The sequence below is a fragment of the Peromyscus californicus genome, unplaced genomic scaffold (assembly GCF_007827085.1).
Source record: "Peromyscus californicus insignis strain IS unplaced genomic scaffold, ASM782708v3 Scaffold_4__1_contigs__length_199733344, whole genome shotgun sequence".
NCBI classification, from domain to species: Eukaryota; Metazoa; Chordata; class Mammalia; order Rodentia; family Cricetidae; genus Peromyscus; species Peromyscus californicus.
In genome coordinates, this window is record NW_026294562.1 from 63,529,142 (window position 1) to 63,551,072 (window position 21,931).

Below are 21,931 nucleotides of genomic sequence, written 5' to 3' on the forward strand. Positions count from 1 at the left end.
AGCCTGGCTGGCACTGGGACACAATGAACCTGCCCCCCCTCACATTTTTATGTATAAATGGCACAGAGGAGGGAGGGTAGGGCACTGATGAGTGTTGTGGGAATGGGAATGGCCAAGCTAGTCTCACCAGTGACCTGAAGCCCCTTTATTCCGGGCATCTTCCCTACTTTTCCTGGCTTCAATCTCCTACAGATGGGCGAGCCTGAAATGAGTGATGACTGCATCCAGATGTACTTCAAAGTGAAGGGGCCAGTCACTCAGTTTCTGGGTCGAGCACATTTGTGCAGGGCCCAGCTTTGTGCCCCACAATCAGAGGAAAACCTGGTGAGAACATCCCCCTTCTTTTTTTACCCCACCCCCAGGGATGGCAGTAAGGCAGGCCTTGAGAGTGGCTTTCAAGCAAGATGGAGTTGAGGAGCCAGATGACATGTCCTCCACAGTGATGCAGAATGTTCACAGTTCCTGTTTGTGCTTTTTCTCTCCACTCAGCACTTGCCAGTGCCTGGGATGAATCCATCTGACCTCCCACCTCTGCGTGGCAGTGCTATGGCCTGTCTGTCTTTTCTCTACCACAGCCCTCCCTGAGCTGAGCAGAGGGGGGAGCTGGGAGAGGCTGGCACCCATGGGCACAGCCAGCCGTGGTTTCTCAAGAGTCTCCTGCTGTACCCCAACTGTGCAGAAGCTGGGGTGCCAAACAGTTTGCATTTGGTGACAGAAGTGGAGATGAGTGGTGATGGTCACTTGGGCGGCAAAGGTGCCTTACCTGTGCATCCATTGTGCTGTTTTAGGAGGAATTTGAAAATTGTGTGACTCAGTACATGAAGGCTATAAACTTCGCAAAAGGAGAACCGAGGTAGGCATGCTGAGCTGTCTGCTTCTACTTGACTGCGTAAGACTTTGGTACCCAAAAGTACCAAGTGATCCTATTGATTTATACTGTCAACCATCCCTTCCCCATTTTGTTTTGTGTTTGGAGTTAGGACACAGGCTTGTCTTGTTACTTGGGAGAATCAGCCATGTTCATGCAGACTTCCCAGAAGCAGCATCCTTTGCTGTGCTCAGGACTTGTTGAGATTTGTAGATAGCTGTCAAAGTACTTTCTCTATGACCTCCTTCCCAACCCATCCCCCAGACCCCCTTGTTCCTGGCTTTTGGGGGTCAGTCTCTCTGAAGGGAGAAGGGCACACTCTGTGGTTCCTCCAGCTGGACTGTGGTCCTCTGCCCCTGCACCCTTTCCTGTCCCCTGCACCTCTTCCTGTCTCTGCAGCTGTGACTCTGTGACTCTCGCCCAGCTTTCTATCTAGCACTTGTTTTTTTGTCCACCCCAAACTCAGATTCAATTATTGAAAAGTTAAGTTGGCATACACCAGCATTGGCACACATGCAGTGGGACCCAACATTAAAAGGGGCTTCCATTCATTCTGCCCATGTCCACTGCTCATCTGTTGAAGGCCTTCTCAGGTCACACACTCATAGGTACAAGGGTCCAGGGTCTAGTCCCATAGACCTTCCCTACAGGGGTCAGGAGCCGACTCTGCACCAGAAAATTTAGCAGAGTGAATGTTTCCAAATACAGCCTTCAGCTCCTGGCCATGCTCCACTGCAAGGATCTTGGAAACAACTATAGATGGGCTGAGGGGTGACTGGGACTCACTGGTCTGGTTGCTGGCAACTTGGTTTCCCTTCCTCCTTCCTGGGTAATGAGCAACAATTGATAGGGGAATGTCTTCCTTTATGCGGTGAATGTGTGTTGCTCTGATTGGTTGATAAATAAAGCAAGGCAGCTTAGAAGCAGGCAGGAAATTCAAAGAGAGAGACAGGAAGAAGGCGGGGAGAGGGGAGTGAATGGTCCAAGGAGCAACATGTAATGGCACACAGGTAAAGCCACAGAACATGTGGCAATACGTAGATTGATAGTTATGGGCTAATTTAAGATATAACAGCTAGCTAGCAAAAAGCTGGAGCCGTGGCTATACAGTTTGTAGTTAATATAAGCCTCTGTGTATTTACGTGGGGGATGTGAATGGGAGAGATTTGTCCTGACCACTGGCAGGCCAGGACACAGGAAAACTTCTAGCTACAAACAATGGCCTGTCTGATGACCAATCAGTGGTAGAACATCAGGGCTGCCCACTCCAGACAGTGGCTTCACAGTAAGAAGGTCCTGCAGTTCCCCTATGTGACTCTCTCAGATGATGCCCTGCCACTCAGAGGGAGATGCCTGAAAAGAGTCTCTCCACACACCTTCAACATCTCCTCAAGGGTTTATGTCCAGACATGGAGTTTGTCCTTCAGTCCCTCACTTCCATTTGCAACACACTCTGTCTGGCCATCTTTTTTTTTTTTTTTTTTATTAATTTATTTTGCAATACAATTCAGTTCTACATATCAGCCACGGATTCCCTTGTTCTCCCCCCTCCCGTCCCCCTCACCTTCCCCCCAACCCCCCCCCCCCATTCCCATCTCCTCCAGGGCAAAGCCTTCCCCACAGACTGAGGTCAACCTGGTAGATTCAGTCCAGGTAGGTCTAGTCCCCTCTTCCCAGGCCGAGCCAAACAATCCTGCATAGGCCCCAGGTTTCAAACAGCCAACTCATGCAATGAGCACAAGATCTGGTCCCACTGCCTGGATGCCTCCCAAACAGATCAAGCCAATCAACTGTCTCACCCATTCAGAGGGCCTGATCCAGTGGGGACCCCTCAGCCATTGGTTCATAGTTCATGTGTTTCCATTCATTTGGCTATTTGTCCCTGTGCTTTATCCAACCTTGGTCTCAACAATTCTCGCTCATATAAACCCTCCTCATTCTCGCTAATTGGACTCCCAGAGATCCACCCAGGGCCTAGACATGGATCTCTGCATCCAGATCCCTCAGTAGTTGGATGAGGTTTCTAGCACAACAATTAGGGTGTTTGGCCATCCCATCACCAGAGTAGGTCAGTTCAGGCTGTCTCTCGACCATTGCCGGCAGTCTGTTGTGTGGGTATCTTTGTGGATTTCTGTGGGCCTCTCTAGCACTTTGCTTCTTCCTATTCTCATGTGGTCTTTATTTAGCATGGTCTCCTATTCCTTGTTCTCCCTCTCTGTTGTTGATCCAGCTGGGATCTAAAAATGTTTTTGTTTTTTTTTTTTTTTTTTGGTTTTTCGAGACAGGGTTTCTCTGTGTAGCTTTGCGCCTTTCCTGGAACTCACTTGGTAGCCCAGGCTGGCCTCGAACTCACAGAGATCCGCCTGGCTCTGCCTCCCGAGTGCTGGGATTAAAGGCGTGCGCCACCACCACCCCTGTCTGGCCATCTTTTGTCCACTTGGCTCCTGGCTGATTCTTGGACTTCTTCCTGGTTACAGTAGGATGCCACCTCCTCCAGGAAGCTTTCCATGCTCTTTCCCTCCTTGCTTATGACTGTATTTTCATAGGGCCTGGTTAGTTCATGGAATGACTAAATGAAAGGAACCTGCTCTAGACAGGTACCATGTCATCACCACTGTGAGACAGCCACTGCTCATGTGGAACAGGGCTGTCAGGGGATGACTCTGCATCCTGGTGCTGATGCAGAGGTGCCTGTATCTGATGGTGATGGGACACACCTCCACTTCCCTCCTGAATGGGTCCAGGCATCAGGATCCCCCAGCCCTGTGACTCTATAGCACTCTGACTTCCACTCCCTGCCTAGGTATTACTTCTTGGTGTTCAATGCTTCTGTTCTCTACTGGCACATGGTGCGACCATTCCTCAAGCCTGGATATCACCAGTATGTGATCCCCAGCCTCTCCCAAATCGTCAACGTGTTAAATCAGACAGAAGAGGAGGACAAGGAGTGGCAGGCAGAGCTGATGATGTGAGTGGGGGCGGTAGGCCAGTCCTAAGCTTATTATGACTCAGGCTATATGTACCTCTCTTTCTCTTCCAAGGGAGGAGCTGGGTTCCTGAACTGTCAGGGTGTTCTTTCTAGCAATTGATGGATATTGCAACAGGCCGTAGAGATGCATGAGGATTCAAAGCAAAGGAAATGTGGCACAGTCCCGGCCCACACTTTTAAAGCCTTAGTGCAGTGGGGTTTTGTTGCTGCTGCTGCTGTTTTGGTTTGGGTGTTGGTAAGCACTTTGGCAAATAGCTTTGCCAATATGAACATCACATCTGGGTTCCCAGGTGCCTGTGCGTGGGAGATCTGAGGTCACTGCCCTGAAGCCACAGACTATCAGCAAATGCCTGGTAACTGTGCCAGCTAGACAGAGAAGGGATCTTCCACAGGTTTTGTTAGATCTTGCTACAAGCAAGGGACCAGCTGATTTTGACAATGTAGATCCCAGCATCAAAGATGTCAGCTCAAGTCTAGAGCAGTCTGCAGGCTTAGGGTACCTGTTTGTGGCCATTTGGGAACCTCAAAGAGAAAATTGATGCAAATGAGATCTTCCTTCAAAGTGTCGTCTGGAAATGTTCTTGATAATTAAAATGGCAATAGTTCCCATGCTGTCTGCAGTAGCTTCTTCCAATCCTGGCGTTGCCGTGGATCCTGGCGAGTGTCAGGCGCTTCCCTGGGAAACCTTTGAAAGTTTGTGAAACATGGAGTTTGCAAAAGCCTGAGAATCTGGCTCCTAGAGGTTTGCAGCCGAAGACAGTCAAGCAGGCTAATGTGTGCTGTTTGCTGTTGTCCAGGGAACTTCTTGAATGCTACCTGCAAGCCGGAAGGGACGAGGATGCTGCCAAGTTCTGCACGACGGCCGCACCATTCGTCAAAGCCAACGTGCCGCACAAGTACCGGCACATGTTCTCAGTCATGGTAAGAGGAGACTTCCCAAGGCAAGGCAAGAGGCGGTGTTGTTCACGGTCATTGTGCAGAGACTATGCACAAAACCACAATGAGCCTATTTGTTGAAGAATATAAAAACATACACATATGAACAAAACAAGAAAAAATAATAAAAAAAGAAAAAGGGCAGTTCATCCTATATGAAAAAGCAAAGCCCTTTTATTACTATTGTTTAAATATTTCTTTTGTAACAGCATCAAATTTTTAGAAGATTAACAGAAAATTTGTGAAATATAAGTAATACTATAGCACCATGTCCCCAAAGTGTCTACAACCTGTAAATTTTGATGTATAAGAATCAGCTTAACGGGGTGGGGATTTAGCTCAGTGGTAGAGCGCTTGCCTAGCAAGCACAAGGCCCTGGGTTCAGTCCTCAGCTCCAAAAAAAAAAGAATCAGCTTAAATTATATATAAAATGTATAAAACTTAATTAGTGATCATTTGTCTTAATTACAAATATTAATTTTATAGGCGGAATAAAATAATATCTAGACACAAAATCTGAATGAATCTCTAATTCATCATTTGAATGCAAAGTAACATTTGGTTGCATTCTCGGACAGGTTCGTCATGAACTAATGGATGACCATCAGTTAAGGGAAGAGAAAAAGCATTCCACAAGTCTCTCCATCACTTACCACATCAATTCGCTAAAAGCGTAAGTAGTTTGGGAAGGTTGACCTTCTCAGGCTGAGATCAGGACACTGTCCCTTCCCTTGGGACACCCTTTGTCAGTGACAGGAAGTTTTAGGGCTTAGGGCTGGCTGTAGGAGCTACCCTAGAGGAGGTTGTACTAGGGTTTTGTGGAGAGGACCTAAAGTAACCCCCACTTACTATGTACATTACTGAGAAGCAAGGGGTAGTGAAGCCACCAACAGAGTAATCGGAGTCCCAGCAAGTAAAGAAAGTCCCCAACCAAGTCAGATGCTTCTCACAAGTCCTGCCAGATGAGACTTGAGGGAGACCATGAGGAGACAATGTGTGTTTCAGGCTAAGGAGAGTGAGATTACAATACGCTTGGTCCTGAGGAGAGTGAGGAGATTACAGCATGCTTGGTCCTGAGGAGAGTGAGGAGATGACAGTATGCTTGGTCCTGAGGAGAGTGAGGAGATGACAGTATGTTTGGTCCTGAGGTGAGTGTGGAGACCAGAGCTTGTTTGAAGCTGAGGGAGACTGCTTATTTCTGAGAGGTTTTGACCTCCTGGCAATAATGCAAAGCTACAAAGAGACTGCTAAGGACCAAAGTGCCCCAGGGCAGGGGTCCTAGACAGTGCTGGCTCAGCAGACAGGCCCTTGCATACTTTCCTGGAGTTTCCCTGCGGGGATATAAGAAAAGGAGTAATATTACCTGCAAAGAAAAAGATAAAGAGGCATGACAATTTGCCTGGGAAATTGGGCACGAAGAGAGAAGAAGGGACGTTTTAAGACCTCCATTCTGTGAGAAGCATGGGTTCATTGATTTAAGAGTTTCCTGGAGAATAATTTTTTAACAATATGACAGGATGATTTGACAACATAGTGTTTAAATCAATTCTAGGAAATTGGATAAAAATAATTTGCCAGAAGACATCAACCAAATTCTGAAAAAAGCCTATAAACATTTAAGTCATTACAGTCACCATCGCTTCCCTGACATCAGAGAAGAAAAGTAAGTGTAAACCTTCCTTTGTGTGCATACACATATACCTACATGGCCACCGCACAGTATTCAGAAAGTACCAGAAAATGTGAAAAAATACAAAAACATGCAAGCACCAGCCCCACACCAGGGGAAGATTTGGCGCTGCCCCTCCGGCATGACATTGTCCTGACGTTTACACTGTCTGTGTACCGCAGTTGTGGTGTGGACCTTCGTGTCTAAGCACAATCACTTTCAGCTCGCCACAGTGCCTCGAAACTTCTTAGCAGCTACACTTAGAAGAATGTATTGAGTCCTTCCCAGGAGCTCATCTTAATTCTGAGGTTTCTGGCATTTCTGAATACTGGTGGAGTTGGGAGGAGTTCTGGGCTGGCTCCTGGATGAAGAAGCAGGTGGTGCTGATGCAGAGGTAAGGATCTGGAATGTTCTTTCACAGCGGTGGCGGGAGTTTGTTCCTCGCCTCAGTGGTTATCTATCACACCCTCGTGAGCACTTCGCATTGGTTTGATGACGTAATTGCTCCCATGCGTTGGCTTTTGATTTCCAAGTCTCTGATCACTAGTGGGGTGCCGTGTTCACCTATGTTCGGGGCTTTCGGACTGCCTCCCCTGAGAATTTATCTTCTGAATTCTCAATGATTTTCTCACTAACTTCCGTTCTCTCCTAATGTAAGAAACCTTGGCTATGATAGTTGTTTTAGCCACGGGGCCTCTCCATACGATAGCCACTGTTACCAGAGGCAGAGCACCGCCTGGTCTCAGGGATCATTTGGCCACCGACGTGGGCTGAAGTGTGTCGATTTTGTATATAAGAGGCTGTACCATTGATGAGAGTGGTGTCAGCGTCAGACTGCAAACGTGATGCAGAAGCGGGCCTTTGTAGCTACGAGTCCAGATGTGTCATACCAAATAAAGGTGGCCTCCGACTCCCAGGACAGATGTCCTTTAAGAAAAGGGAAATGCAGGCACAGAGACACACATGGGAACAGAAGGTACCAACAATTACTGGCCATAACCTGGGGAAGTGAGGAGGGATCCTCTACTGAATCTTCAAATGGAATGTAGCTTGGGGGAACACTTTTTATTTGAAGTCTGGCCTGAGAACTGTGCGACAACCGTGTCTGCTGTTTTCTGCTACTTGGTCTATAGTGCTGTGCTGTGGGAGCCCAGAAAGCTGGCTGAGAGCGTGCGTTAGTTATCTGTGTCACAAGATAAAGCTTGACCCTGGGCACATTTGTCTCTCTCTGGTTGTGTCTGTGGGCAGGGTCCACTTACCAACAAGATGCCTCCCTCGGGTCTCTCTGGCAGCTAAGCAGGGAGAGAGCTTCCCTGCTCACATGGCTGCTGGCACCATTAGTTCTTATGGCCCATGGGGTAACTCCAGAGGGGATGGCCTGCCTGCCTTATCAGAACAGCCAGGGAAAGCACCAGTTGTCTACAGGCAGGGCTATGTGTGGTTCAGGGCTGGGGGAGACTCCGCTTGCACACAGGGGCTGTGTAGTGCTTGACACATACTCCTCAGGGGGAGGAGCATGCAGAGGGCCACACTTGGGGTCCTAAGGGCCCCAAAGTCTAAGTGAGAACCAGAGGCTCTCCACACCGGCTTTCAGACCCTCTTGTCAGGTTAATAACAGCTCTCTGAGAGGAGTGAGTGCTCATATACATTTGAATGTGTATGTATGCTTGCTCCTGGAAGGAAGGCCACATCTGTCATCAGATTCTCTAAGTTATTTTAACTGAAGTCAGACCCCAGCAGTCCTGTCCATGACATTACAAAGGCAGAGAGATACTGCGTCTGTTCCCCCAGAATGGCTGCCAGTCTCTGGAGATACTTAGTGGTCACCGCTGGGGATGTTGCTGGAGTCCAGTGGGAGGAAAGCAGGGATGCAGTGGCAGGCCAGGGGATGAGGAGATGCAGAAGGCCCAAGGTTGAGGTCAGGAAGCACTGGCCAGTCTCCTAAAGGACCATAGGCTAGCCTACGTCTCAAAAATGGGCGATTTCCTCTACCAATTTGTTGTTTTTCAAAGCTGTTTGTCCATCACAGGTTCCTGTACTTTAACATACATGTAAGTGTCACCCGCTGAGACTTGGTGATGGTGGCTGTATTGATGACATCCCATGTGCCAGTCACAGGGAGGACAAACCTGTGCTGTGTCTCTCCCCACATGACCTTCTTCTAAACTGTGTCCTCGACAGAGACAACTATGCAAGGGGTTTGTAACGAACCAGTGTTTCCCTGGCCTCATGGCACCTGGGCCATGGCCTGGAATCCTGGCTGGGGACTGCTGTATGATGTTTTGTTTGTGTTCTGACAAATAAAGTTTGCCTGGAGATCGGAGTGGGGAGGCCAGGCAGTGGTGGCTCACACCTTTAATCCCAGCACTCAGGAGAAAGGAAGCAGGAAGAGCGGGAGCTCAAGGCCACCCTGGGCTACATGAGATTGAACCAGTCTAAAAGAGAAACAGAGCCAGGCGGTGGTGGTGCACACCTTTAATCCAGCACTTGGGAGGATCATGCCTTTGATCCCAGCACGTGGGAGGATTATGCCTTTGATCCCAGCACTAGGGAGGAGGAGACAGGATTTTGTCCCCCATTCAGTCTGAGGATTCATAGAGATAGAATCTCCCCTATTCTGTCTGAGGTTTCGTAGAGATTAAGAGTCTCTAGTGGTGGCGGCTCTGCTTCTCTGATCTTCCAGCTTTCACCCTCCATATCTGACCCCCAGTTTTTATTTAATAAGACTAATTAGGACTGCACTTCAGGGGACAGTGTGTCCAGTGGGGACAGATACAGCGTTGTGGAGAGCTCTGGGTCCTGCAACAACTGGGAGGCGGGGCCAGCACAGCAGGTCTGTAACTTGTTCTGTCTTACTTCACTCCTAGCTCCTGCGACTGTCACACCACGGTCACGGTGGAGCAAGGCTGACGTCACCACCACACACGCCACACACGTCAACTTCTGCCCTACGCTGAGCCAGGGCCTGTTTGTTTCTTTATTTCCAGAATGCTTCTGCTCTTTGAGTTGGGCCGCCTGTCCCTGACCTTGAAAAATGAGCCCATTGCCTGCGACTGCCTCTCAGATCTGAAGAAAATTCAAACCAAAGTAAGTGACGTAAGGTTAACGCTGGGTGGTGGCCACAGAGGGTAGCTCAGAGGATGGTGAAAAGGGTTGGCGGGAAGGCCTTCTGTCCTCGGCGGGCGGCACGTCCCCTGCAGGAGCGTGCTGGCAGTGTCTCCTGGTCGGCACTCGGGTCTCGCGTCTTTCCTTTCACCTTTATCGCTGGCTCTGGCCTGTGTCGCCACCACTGTTCAGGGAAGGGCTGCGTAATGCTCACACTAGTAATGATCTGACCCCTGGACATTTAAATCATACTTAATTTTTGCTTATTTCTCAAAGGACCCCAATAGAAATTCTCTGCCTAAACCAATGCTTTAGCAATTAGGGATTCCTCAGTGACATGGATTGCCAAGAGCTGTTACTGTGAATTTTTTTTATGCTTATGACAATATCGCCATCCAGGGGAAGTTTAGGAGTACACACAGTGGTAGATGGTAACCCTCTTGTCTTCCGAAGCCGCATGAGGCATTTCCAGAGCGGAGAGTGCTTTTCCCAGGAGTGCTGCTGCTTTCAGGAGTGAGGTTAGATGATGGTTGTGCTGGACAACCTGGTCCCTGTCCCGACCACCGCTTCCTGCTGTCTTAGTTGAACACTTGCTGTCTGTTCGGTCTCGGTTGCCTGTAAGGGTGAGCCTCTGTGGCCTTCTGGTGTTGGTTAGCTGGAGTCACAGGGCCAGAGCAGACAAGCAGGAACAGTTCACACAGCCAAAGGCGAAATGGGTGCACATGGGGTGGCAATATAGGACTGCTTTCAATGGAAATAAGACTCCATCTGGACCTTCACTATCAGGTGAGGAGAAAGCGGCTGAGGCTGGGACACATGGAGTGTGGAAGTAGCATATGATAGGATTATGTTACAGCACTTAACCAAATTCTTTTGAGGTCCGTTTTCCTCTTCTAGGTGTCTTTGACACCGGCACCCAAACCCGGCCCTGCTCCCTCTTCACCAAGCAATAGCTTCCTTCTCTCCCTGAACCCTGGGTTTTGTCTTTAAGATAGCAATGCCAACAGACACATCTCACAATGACATCTGTTCTTGGTGAGCGGAGAAGTGTCGGGAGAGCCCCACCTTGCCAGGGAGACTTTCACAAGACCAAAGAGCTTTCAACTCCACCCCTAGAGCAGTGCCCAGCTGCAGGCCTCTCTTCTACTCTGCCACAGCTACTGCCCATCCACAAGCCTCTCTACTACCTGTTGAAGCAGCCCCCCTCCCATCTAACATTCCAAGGAGGCCATTGGGCTTCCTGGCTCTGCCTTTCCTAACTGAAGCTGTGGTCTGTGTGGTAGAACACCTTGGCCACTTGCTCTGGGTATCTTTAATTCAGGGGCAGGGAAGGATTGAGGGTTCTGTGCCTCTGATTCCATACACACACTCCCTTCTCCTCACTGGTCTGTTCCAGGCCTCCATCTCAATGTGTCCAAGGTGGGTCATTCTCATTCATGCATGCCTGAGAGAGATAAATTTATATTTCTAGTTAAGGATTCTGTAGGTAGGCAACAGTACATCAGTGTCAGTAAGAGTACATCGGTTCCAGCATTTTATATCATGTTTTCTGCTTGTTGTTTTTATTTCCTGTGAAAAACACTTCTGTTCTTTATCTATGAGAAAGGATGTCTCAATCTGGCGAACAACATCTGTCATTTGTTGTGTTCCTTGGTACGAGTTCAGGGAAGACCAGACGTTCTTCACCAGTGAAGTCTCCTGGGTCTTCCTGAGAAGTATGCTTCACTGTGTGTTCATTGTCCATCTTCTCTGCTGGGATGCAGCCCTCTTGAGAATGGGGCACATCTGGCGCTCTCCCTACTACACCTCTACTTTCTGGTATAGAAGCTGGTGCCTAAGAGGTACTCAGGAAATTTCTCCATCTTGCTAAAGATGGCAAGCTTTCAGGCCTGTAGCCCCTTGTATGACCTGCAGGAACCTATGGCCGAAAGTCAAAGAACCAGGCCACTTTCAAGGTCAGTATGGAGACACACCCCAGGAGGAAGAAGCATGGAGCCCACACATCTGGTACTTTGGCAAAACGAAAGCAAAAACACAATTCTACGTGACTGTCCAGAAACAAGCGAGCCTTTTGCGGCATAAAGTGGTGCAGGAAGACAGTGATGGAGTTTACCTTGCGGTCCAAAGAGCAGAGACACAGGGACATTGTCCTCAAGTCAGAAGCACCTGAAAACCAAACAACATACAAGAAACCACAACCTTCAAGGCACTGGACAGCAGATAATGAAGGAAAGTCCTATGCCATTTAACCACATGTAAGGGACCTCAGGAGAAGCCTATGGCATTGACCTGTTGGTGGTGGGGACACAGAACAGAGGAGCAGGAGTGACGGGCACACAGGAAAGCTGCCCTTGACCCCTTAGCTGAATGCTGATGAGCTCGTTCACACTAGGGCAGCAGTTTACCTGGAGAAGTAAGACAGCAGAGCTCTGCAGACAACCTGGGTGTAGCTCCTGTCCTCTTCAACCAGAGAACCAAACTCTGGATTCTCAAGTTGAGTGCTCTGGAGTATAGTGAAAAGCCATCCCCACTTTACTGTGCTCTGATTGTGTATAACAAAGCTTAAGAACAGGAATAAAGAATCGAACTATGAGGGGACGAATGTAGGTGTGAACTCACAATGACTGTGACTGCACAAGATCAAGCCAGCCAAAAGTCCCCATGTAGATGATGGAGGGGGTCACAAAGTCCCACCCTAGCTGGGGAATTATTGTCAGTTGATATCTGTTGGGGAGAGAGTCAGTTTTCTTCAGGGATGCAGTCCCTAAGGGGTTAACTCATTGTCCAGTAGAATGCCCTGCACCCATGCACAGTCTAAAGAACTAACTAGACTCACTGTGTTAAAAAAGAGAGAACAAGAAGTTGGGAGGGAATATTAATGAGAGGGATATGGAAAGGTTTGGAGGCAGATCAAAATACATTATACACATTGTGAAGTTCTCAAACATTAAAGGAATCTCCATTTTCCAACAAAGTAGAATGGACAATCTGTAGTGCCTGCCGAAAAATTACCAGACATGGAAAGAGAGCAAAAAAAATGATTCATGAAAAAAAATGAGAGAGAAAAGCAATCAAAATCAACCAATAAATGATATAAATAACCGTATAGGTTGACACAAGTGCTATTAACTCTATTATAATTCATTCCAGACTTTTTAAAAGGTTGAAAAAAAGATTGAACATTCATGTAAAATAGAAACAAAATGCATGAAACACCCAAGCTTAATTTGAACTTGTAGAGTTGAAAACCGTACTGGCTCCGATGTAACAACATTGGACAGACTCCAGAGCAGGTTAGACACCAGATGAAACGCAGAGAAGAAGCACTGTGAGGAAATTCAGAGTGTCTGCAAGCCTGAAGCAGCTTCCAGTGGACCAACAGAGATGCTAAGAATCTCTGAGGACAACAGAGAAGAGAAGGATACCAGAAGACATAATGACCCAAATGCTACAGTTAGCAACCTTGGAGAAGGAGGAGCAAGGGATGTTAGAAAGTAGTTAGGAGTGGCAGCATACTGCTTGCTGGAGACAATAAAAGCAAAAGATAAGGATGGTCATTAAGATTCTAAAGTCTAGTTGGCCTAAAATCTGCATCCTGAGACCATATCTTTTAAAACAAAAAGGTTTTCTTTGACCTCCTCCTCTTCCCATGAGCATAAAGGAAACTCTGGGGGAGAAAAAAAATGGTGCTTGATGGAGAACTAGATCTGCATAGGACAGTAATTGTGGCAAAGATAACCAGGGTATACTGTGGGGATGTTGGTAAGTAGAACGAGAGGTGAGACTCCACAGCAGAATGGTAGGAAAGATGTGATGTGTGCACCGGTGTGAAATCGCTAATGTGAAGTTACCATGGTAAGAAGACTGCAGGAGGCACAGTCTGATAAACAGATGACACCTGCCATATGTCCCATGAGAGTAGCTCCAAAGTAGTAGTAGTAGTAGGATATGGAGCTAGTGAACTCTCAAAGTAGACAGAAGAACTGAGGATATAGCCCAACTGGTAGAGTGTTTACCTATTAGATATGAACCCTAGATTCCATCCCTAGTACCGAGGGAGAGAAAGAGGAAGAAGGGAAAGGAGGAGGAGAGAAAACTGAAGAAACAATAGAATAAGAAAAATATGGGGCAGATAGAAACAAATGGTGAAATGATGTAATTAATCTGATCTATTATGCTGTAATCACAATAAATGTAAATGGCCTAGTCATCACAATTAAAAGACATGCTGTCCCAACGAGAAAAGGCCAGGTCTTAAACTCACACTGCCTGTGAGAAACCCACATTCAGCGTGAAATGTTTGAGATCTAAAGCTACAGGGTGGTGAAGCATGCAGCCGTGCTCACACTGACAAATGGCAGCTGCTGACACTAGAGAGGGAGAAGCTGGAGGCCGCATTTCTGCTGTTCGGTGTCTGATTTTAGCATTGCTAGTTGTAGAGAGGTCACTTCACAAGGTGAATGGGCTCAGCTAGTAGGGAAAGGATGCCAGTTGTCAGGGGCACCTACCACAGCACTTTAAAATGAAGGAATTAAGTTGTTATAACTGGGGACAAACAAAGTCCAAAAGCAAAGCCAGACATTTCGAGGTGACACTCTGAGTGATGGATAGGATGGGAGATATAAAGACTGGGGCTGGAGAGGTGGCCAGGTTCCATTCCCAACACTCACATGGTGGCTCACAACCAGCTATAACTCTTCTGACTTGCGTACCAGGCATGCACATGGAGTGCAGACATACGTTCAGGCAAAACATTCATATACATGAAATGAAAATAAATTTAATTTTTTTAAATTGTTTGTAAAAATATAAAAGGCTAAGATAAGGCAATCTATTTGTTTTGTGACAGCTATAAATCATACCCCATTCTACCCTGACCTGCCCCCCCCAGCACCAGAATGCACCATCTTCTTGGGTCACAAATTATTTGCCACAATAGGTTATATTCTAGACTTAAAAATACATAAATTTTAAAGACGTTCAATTCTTATGAAGTGTTGACTGACTAGTATGGAATTACATTTGAAGTCACATTTCTACATAGCTCATGAGTCCAATAAAACTTCAAAATGGAATTAGAAGGTATTTTGAGCTGAGTAAAAATGTAAAAAACACTTATCAAAGTTTGTGAGTTATAAAGAGGTCATTTTTTTAAAAATATGTAGCACGTGTGCATGCATGTGGAGACCAGAGGTTGATGTTGGGTATCATTCTCCTTATTTTTTGAGACAGAACCTCTCACTGAACCTGGAGCTTTCTGTTTCGGCTAGACTGGCTGGCTAAGGAGACGCAGTACCTGCCTGTCTGCCCTGCCCAATCAGGGGTTACATGCAAGTGCTGCTGTGATGGCCTTTTACATGGGTGCTGGGGATCTGAACTCAGGTCCTTGTGCTTGCACAGCAGACACTTTCCCCATTGGCCATCTAAGCCCTGTGGGGTGTTTCTTAAAGCAGAGAGACTGCATTTGGCCAAGTTAACAAGGCCTGCATCCATTGAGAACACTTGCACGCAACATTCATCTTTGTAATAGCAGAAAATGGGTAGGAGCCAAGGTGGCCATTAACAGGCAGATGAACGAGTTGTGGTGTTCTGATGGAGAAGGAACAGAGCCAAGCTGTTGGTAAAGATGTGGCCGGGTAGATGAAGCTCTAAATTACTGTGGGACTTGGAGCAAGAGTCAGGGGACACCATGTGATTCCTTCACTTGTTCTAAGAAAGTGGAGATGTTTGGAAAGTAAATGAGATGCTTGGGTGGCCAGTGGGCAGGGGCACAGGCACAGGAAATGGGTGGGTCAGTGTTGTGTCTTCAGCTGGTGAGGCTTTCCTGGGTTTGTATAGGCATAAGTCAAAGCTTACCAAATTGTACACCTCAAATATTTGTAGCTGACTATATGACCTTTATGCTCTAAGAAAGCTTTTTAAAAAGAGACTAACAGGAAAATCAGTAAATTAAAATTGCTGTTGGGACCCAGAGATGAGTTTCATCCATTCAGAAGCCTCCTCCAGCTCCAGAAGCCTGAGCCTTGGGCACAGAGATCATGTGTTCTCTGAAAATACTTTGTCATCAACTGTGTAACTGTGTAACTCTGAAAAACTCAGAAATTCTGACTGTGCCCTCCCCATAAACTGCCTCTTTAAACCTCAGATTTCCAGCTGTGGAGTTTCAAGACCCTGATGAGGTCCTTGAACAAGGGTCACTCAAAGAGCCCTTCACTGGCCATAGTGATGGCAGGGACAGGGCTTTTGTATGCCCTCCCACAAGGGCAGGGTACCTCATACCAAAACCAGGAGCTTTTGCTGCTTGATGCCAGGACCCCAGGCAGGAATGCAATAAAACACAGTTGCTAAATTTCATAGAGGTTGGAAGCTAGTTTCATTATTTAAAAATTTAAGCCAGGGTCTTAAACAAACCACCCCACCCCAACATCACAGAATATTGCCGTTGAGCTTCCAAAACTTGATGGTAAGACTCTATTGCTGAAGACACCACATACTTTAGTCACAGAATGTAGAGAAGTCAAGCTGGTATGTGGAAGCTTCATCCCTACCGTCTAGCTTTCAGAGTACTGGTTCTAAACACACTACCGAGGGAGAAAAGTTGTCATTAGTCTTACTAGTTGCGAGTCACGTGACCTACAGTAACAAAAGGCCAAACATGATACGCCCACTGGTACAATAGCGGCGCATATGTTAGGGGAGAAACCAACCACTTTCTGATCAGGTTTAAGGCCACTCCACATGGTAGAACTCATGCCTGGCACCCTTGATGTGGCCAAGAATCCAAGGCCAGGCAGGTTGTAGGCTCTAGGGGAGAACCTGCCGTTATTATTCTGCTGAATAGATATATCAATAGACTGACTCCTAAAGTCCTATCATAGTCACAGATAAGTGCATCACTCAATCTTGTGAGAGAAGTTTCTTATAATAGAAGATTAACACAGAGTTCCACAACTGGTCAACTTGCAGAGAATAAGAAATTGCAGAGTGCTCAGCCCTAAATGGGACATCTGTATCATACCCCACCTCCCGAAGCTCAGAATTATTGCAGAAGTGTGGGTGGGAAGAGTGTAAGAGCCAGACACGTGAATGACAACCGGGAAACAGTGTCTCCTGGGATGTTGCCCATGTGGACTGACTGTATCTGTGACAAGATAAAGTCACACACACAAATCTCAGCATGCAGTGAAGTCAGAAAGTCCCACAACTAGCTGAGAAACTATTGGCAACTGATGACTGCTCAGAGAAGGAGGGGCCATTTTTTTTAGGAGGGGCCATTTTCATCAGGGATGTCACCCCGGGGAAGCTGCCCATACTCTGCTGGATGGCTCTGTACCAGTGCACATGCTGACAGCAATAGATGGAATCTGTAATTTTTTTTTTAAGTCAACACATGAAATTTGGAGGGAATAGAGGTGGTAAAGATTAGAGCTAGAGGGGAGTGAGTGGGAGTGAGTTTGATCAAAACATATGATATGCACATATGTAATTCTCAGTAAAAAGAGAAGAATTTAAACCAGAGGCTGATGAGATGACTCAATGTGTAGAGGTACTTGCCCCCAAACCTAAGGACCTGAGTTTGATCCTTAGAATCCACATTGCGAAAGGAGAGAGCTAATATTCTTGCAAGTTGCCCTCTGATTCCCATATTTAAACACATATTTACATGATTTTTTTTTAATTTAGGTCAGGTGTGGTGGCTTACTTCTATAATCCCAACACTCAGGAAACTGAGGCAGGACTGGTGTGAGTTCAAAGCCTTCCTGAGCTATAGAGTGAGTTCCAGGGAAGTCTTGGCTATAATGGGAGACCCTGCATTTAAAAAAAAAAAAAGAGAGAGAGAGAGAGAGAGAGAAATGAAAAAATAAAGGAAAATGCAAGGTCCTCTAAAATCAGTGAGGTTTTTTTATTCCCCCTGTTAAAAGGTTTCAGAAAGTCTCTCTCCCTTTGTATCTTTTGACACACGTTCCATTTTTCTCCTGTGACTTGGCACTGTTCTCTGATTGTCCATTTCCTGGTGTCTGTTTCTTCTGGGAATTCAAGGCATTTCAAGGTCTTTAAGGCTGATGAATGTGCGTGATTGCTGTCATTTATGTCTTTGTGCTCAAAGTTCCAATCTGCATCTGCAGGATCCTGGCATGCTGCTAGAAATTGAAGGCCTGGAGTGTGAATTAGAAGCTTTGAGACTGGAGAGCAAACTTAAAATATACCTTCGAGGAGCCGTGGAGGTAAAGCCTTAAGCCTAAGTCAGAGTTCCCCTGGACCCAGGATCACGGGGGTCAGGCTAGCTTTGAGAGCACTGGTACATGGCCCTGAGGTGCCTGGGGGCAGGAAGCCGGAAGCCACGGGGGATGTGGCTGAGAATAGAATGGGTGTGGGGTTTGATGAAGGCTCAGAGCATGGTGAGTGTGTTCCATGGATTCTGAGATTCCAACCTGGAGCATTCTTGCTGGAAAGGACACACAACACAAACCAGAGGTGAATCTTCTTGGGTAGTGAATAAAAGATGCAGGTCCTGATGAGTACACTCCAATAAGAAACAAACGAACTCTGACGCCATTTGGGGTCAAGAAACACAATGAACCAGAGCTGTATCTAAGCCTTTTGGCTGAATGTCTCATAAAGTGCCCACCACAGAATAGGTCTGTGGCATTCTCAGAGGGATTGGGGCCCTGGTCTGATGACCTGGAGATATCGTATGCCTGACCCCCTAATCTGCCATTTACCCAGTTGCCATCCCCAGCACTGGCTTTTCCAGATGGTGACCATAACAAGTTTCCCATCCTAGTCTCACAACCCTCAGCCAGCCACCCAACATGCCCCCTACAGAACCAGCTGGACATCATTAAGAGACTGGACATCACGCTGCAGCGGGCCATCCGTTTGGGTGACCCCAAGACCATCCATGTGCTGTGTACCACCCAGTGGAACACCTGCCTGCCCCTCCTGCAGCGCAACCTGAGGTGCTACCTCCGAAAGCCACTGACCACCATCGCCGAGATTCTGGAAAAGGTTGATAGGTGGGCACCATTTCTCCTGTGTTATCCCCAGGGGCTCTTAGTCGGGGGAGGACCGGGGTAGGGATTTTTAGTATTACAGACAGAGTCCAGGGTGTGTGCACCCTGTTCTCAGCATCATCTGTGGGGGCGCCCAGGTACAAGAGGCCGGCTTCACTTGTTCAGCTGATGCTTTTCAGTCACCCAGGCAACCTAGATCAAGACTCCTCATGGTGTAAACAGTCCTCAAGCTATCTGCCTGTCAGTGTATGGTGGTGGTGATTATCTGGAGAGAGACTTGTAAGTGTATCCTCAGTAGCCATTATGGGCATGTTGTGGACAGGCTATCATCATAATCCAAAGACTCCTTCTAAGTGCACCTCCCTTTGCTCACACCATACTGCAGGGTCCCTGTCATCCCACATCCTCACAGTTTTATGTATCCCTAGACTTCAGCTGTACTGTGGATGTGTACTCATATTCAACAGTAGATGCTTTTTATTTCCTTGTGTGAGCAAGTGTCTTTCCTGTGCTGTTGACATTCAACTGTCTGTTTTGGTGACCTGCCTGCGCAGACCTTGTATCTCTGCCAGTTTAACATCAAGGTCATGCTGGCTTTATACGATGACTTGTGAGGTGCCATTCTAAAATCTCTTTCCAGAGGAGCCAATACAACTACTTGTCATATTTCCCCTAATCAACAGTGAAATCATCCAGGCCCAGGGTGTGCTTGTCTGGTTGTCTATATCCTGGGAAGGCCTTCAGTCTGAGACAGTTTATTGTGTCCCCCAATATATCGTGCACCCTAATAAACTTATCTTGTGTTAGAGAACAGAACAGCCACTAGACAGACATAGAGGCCAGAAAATGGTGGCACACACACCTTTAATTCTATCACTAGGGAGGCAGAGATCCATCTGGATCCCTGTGACTTCAAGGCCACACTGGAAACAGAGCCAGGCATGGTGGTACACACCAGACTTGAGATCTCGTCTTGCTTGAGAAAGACACACACATGCCTTTAATCCCAGGAGGTGATGGCAGGAAGCATAAAAGTCTATAAGGTGTGAGGACCAGGAACTAGAGGCTTTTAAGCTTTTAGACTTTTAGCAGCAGTTTCAGCTGAGATCCATTCGGATGAGGACACAGAGGCTTCCAGTGTGAGGAAACAGGATCAGCTGATGATTGGCGAGGTGAGGTTAGCTGTAGCTTGTTCTGTCTCTCTGATCTTTCAGAATTTACCCCAATAGCTAGCACTGAGTTTTTTGTTTGTTTGTTTGTTTTTATTAATAAGACCATTTAAGATTCATCTTACAGACAGTCTCTAAGTCTGGACCGAAATGAGTAAGCCCTTCCCCAGAGCACTGTGTCACCATGCATGGGTGGTCACATGGCTCATGCTCTGCATCTTGGCTTCTGTTACTTGAAAAGATCCCAGGGAGGGGACCATTGCATGTCCTAGCCAGGGTGTGATGCCAGCACCCTCCCTCTGCTCTGGCAGATGCACTCTCCATTAAATCTGTGTGCATGCCTAGCCTGGCATTCTGTGTCGTTTGATGCGGACTCCAACATGCCGGCTCCCCGTGCCCATTGTGGCACAGCTTGTCTACCAGACACTGCTTTGAGGTGAGCAGCCTCATCATACGCTCATCAGTATGCCTTTCCTCTCTTCATCCTGCCACTGCTCCATCCCCAGGAGCTCGCTGAATGTTCTAGAATTCCTTCTTCCCTCTGCTGGCTTCCTTGCTTTTATGTATCTCTAAGGAGATAGGCTCCTCCAAGGTCACGACTCCCTTTACCTAGCACAGCCTGTATAAGGCACTCAGTTCCCACCATCCCTCTCTCCACCCATGGAGATGCCAGCCTCGTGCAAACCATGGGGCCACTCCACAGCTAACCTGTGCCTGCTGCTGGCGTTCTTTTCATTCTGGGAAAACGTGGCCTCTGACGTTCACCTCATCATTGCTCTGTGGAAGAAGGAATCATCTCCTTCTTCCACAGAGCAGATTTCTCCAGCTGGAGGGCACCCATCCCAGAGCGCAGGGCATGACTGGTGTACACCCTCCGCCCTGCTGATCTGAACGAATCCCACACCCTCAGTTTCAGAAACTGTTGCTTGTTACTGGATGCAGGGTTGGTTCTTTAAACACCTTGCAGAGGGATTTTCTTCCCTCTCCATCATCTCTGATGGAAGGTCTAGTGCAGTATTGTTCTCTGTGTGTACTGTTTCCCTCCTGTTTTTAAGCCTGGCTCTTTAACCTTTCAGCATGTTGATTAGAATAGCCCCAGGAGCCCTTTAAAACTTTAATATAATTCAAGTATGTTAAATGACACTTTTATAAGATTTGGGGAGTTATGAGCTATTGTTTCTTTGAGTACATTCCAGAAATGGGATGCTGGCTTTACACCCGCAGAATGTGGGATGCTCCTCACAGTTCCTGGACACTGCTTGGTTTTTTAGTTCTTTTGATCTCCAGTCTTCTGATCAGGCCATTTCTGTTTCCAGGCTCACGATCTTCCTGGCTGTCCACTCTTCCATCATACAAGTCTAGAATGGTTCTTCTTTCCCTTACCACAGCTTTTGGGTCTCGTGTTTACTTGTTACCACTGTTTTCACTTTTTGTGAGCAGATTCGTGACATGTATATTGTGATATCTACTTTAAAAAACTTATCTGCAAAACCCAACAGCCAGCCTATCTGTGTCTTGGCCCTGCGTCCTGACCCTTCCATCTCCTGGCATTACTAACGACTAGTGATTCTATGTTAAGCATTGCAGGTGGTATCCTATGGAGTCTTTGCATTTTTGTTTGTTTAAGACAGGCTCCTACGTAGCTTGTAGACAGTGTGGCCCTGACTAGCCTTCAATTTGTTATATAAATCAGGTTGGCCTCCAGCTTGCAATGATCCTCCTGCCTCCTGCTTCCCAAGTACTATGAATGGACCACCATGATTGCTGCCGTTTTAAAAGAAGTGTTGTTTTAGTTTTTAAGGGCAGTTTAATGTTGGCTGATGGTCTTAAAATCACATTGGCTGGTCCACCTTGCTCGAATGTACCTCTGGGGGTCCAGATGTTTCCTACACCCATCCCAGAGAGAATTTACCTATGACACAGGCTTTCTTCAGGCTAAGCTTTGTGTTTTGGCTGGAGGAAGAGGAACAGAGATCCCTGCTGTTTAGCAAGTCCATGCTCTAACTGCTGCCTGCTGTGTCAGTGGCCACCTGCTCTGCCTCTCAGGAGCCATGGCTACTTCCTTCATGAGTCTCCTTCCAAGGGACCCTGATTTTATGCTATCCAGCATCAGTACCTAGAAACAGCTGTCCTCTTATTACATCGTTTTTCAGATGGTATGGGTGACTGAGTGACTTTATC

At 47.1% G+C, this 21,931-nt stretch overlaps 1 protein-coding gene across 22 annotated transcripts in view; it reads left to right on the forward strand.

Annotated features, from left to right (window-relative positions):
- Positions 1 to 21,931, forward strand: part of Cfap46 (cilia and flagella associated protein 46) — a 95,979-nt gene that overhangs the window by 2,114 nt on the left and 71,934 nt on the right. For 12 of the 22 annotated variants that reach the window (XR_008222926.1, XM_052761167.1, XM_052761169.1 and 9 more), the window contains 9 exons: positions 193 to 324; positions 789 to 853; positions 3,672 to 3,836; positions 4,655 to 4,778; positions 5,372 to 5,466; positions 6,346 to 6,456; positions 9,450 to 9,549; positions 17,694 to 17,792; positions 18,295 to 18,584. Coding sequence is in view for 21 of the 22 variants with exons in the window: in XM_052761167.1 (XP_052617127.1) it covers positions 193 to 324; positions 789 to 853; positions 3,672 to 3,836; positions 4,655 to 4,778; positions 5,372 to 5,466; positions 6,346 to 6,456; positions 9,450 to 9,549; positions 17,694 to 17,792; positions 18,295 to 18,584 (1,181 nt within the window). In the remaining variant the exon portion in view is untranslated. Of the gene's footprint in view, positions 1 to 192; positions 325 to 489; positions 854 to 3,671; positions 3,837 to 4,654; positions 4,779 to 5,371; positions 5,467 to 6,345; positions 6,457 to 9,449; positions 9,550 to 17,693; positions 17,793 to 18,294; positions 18,585 to 21,931 lie in introns of those variants that run through there. The other 10 variants (XM_052761170.1, XM_052761179.1, XM_052761173.1 and 7 more) reach the window with 10 other exon arrangements.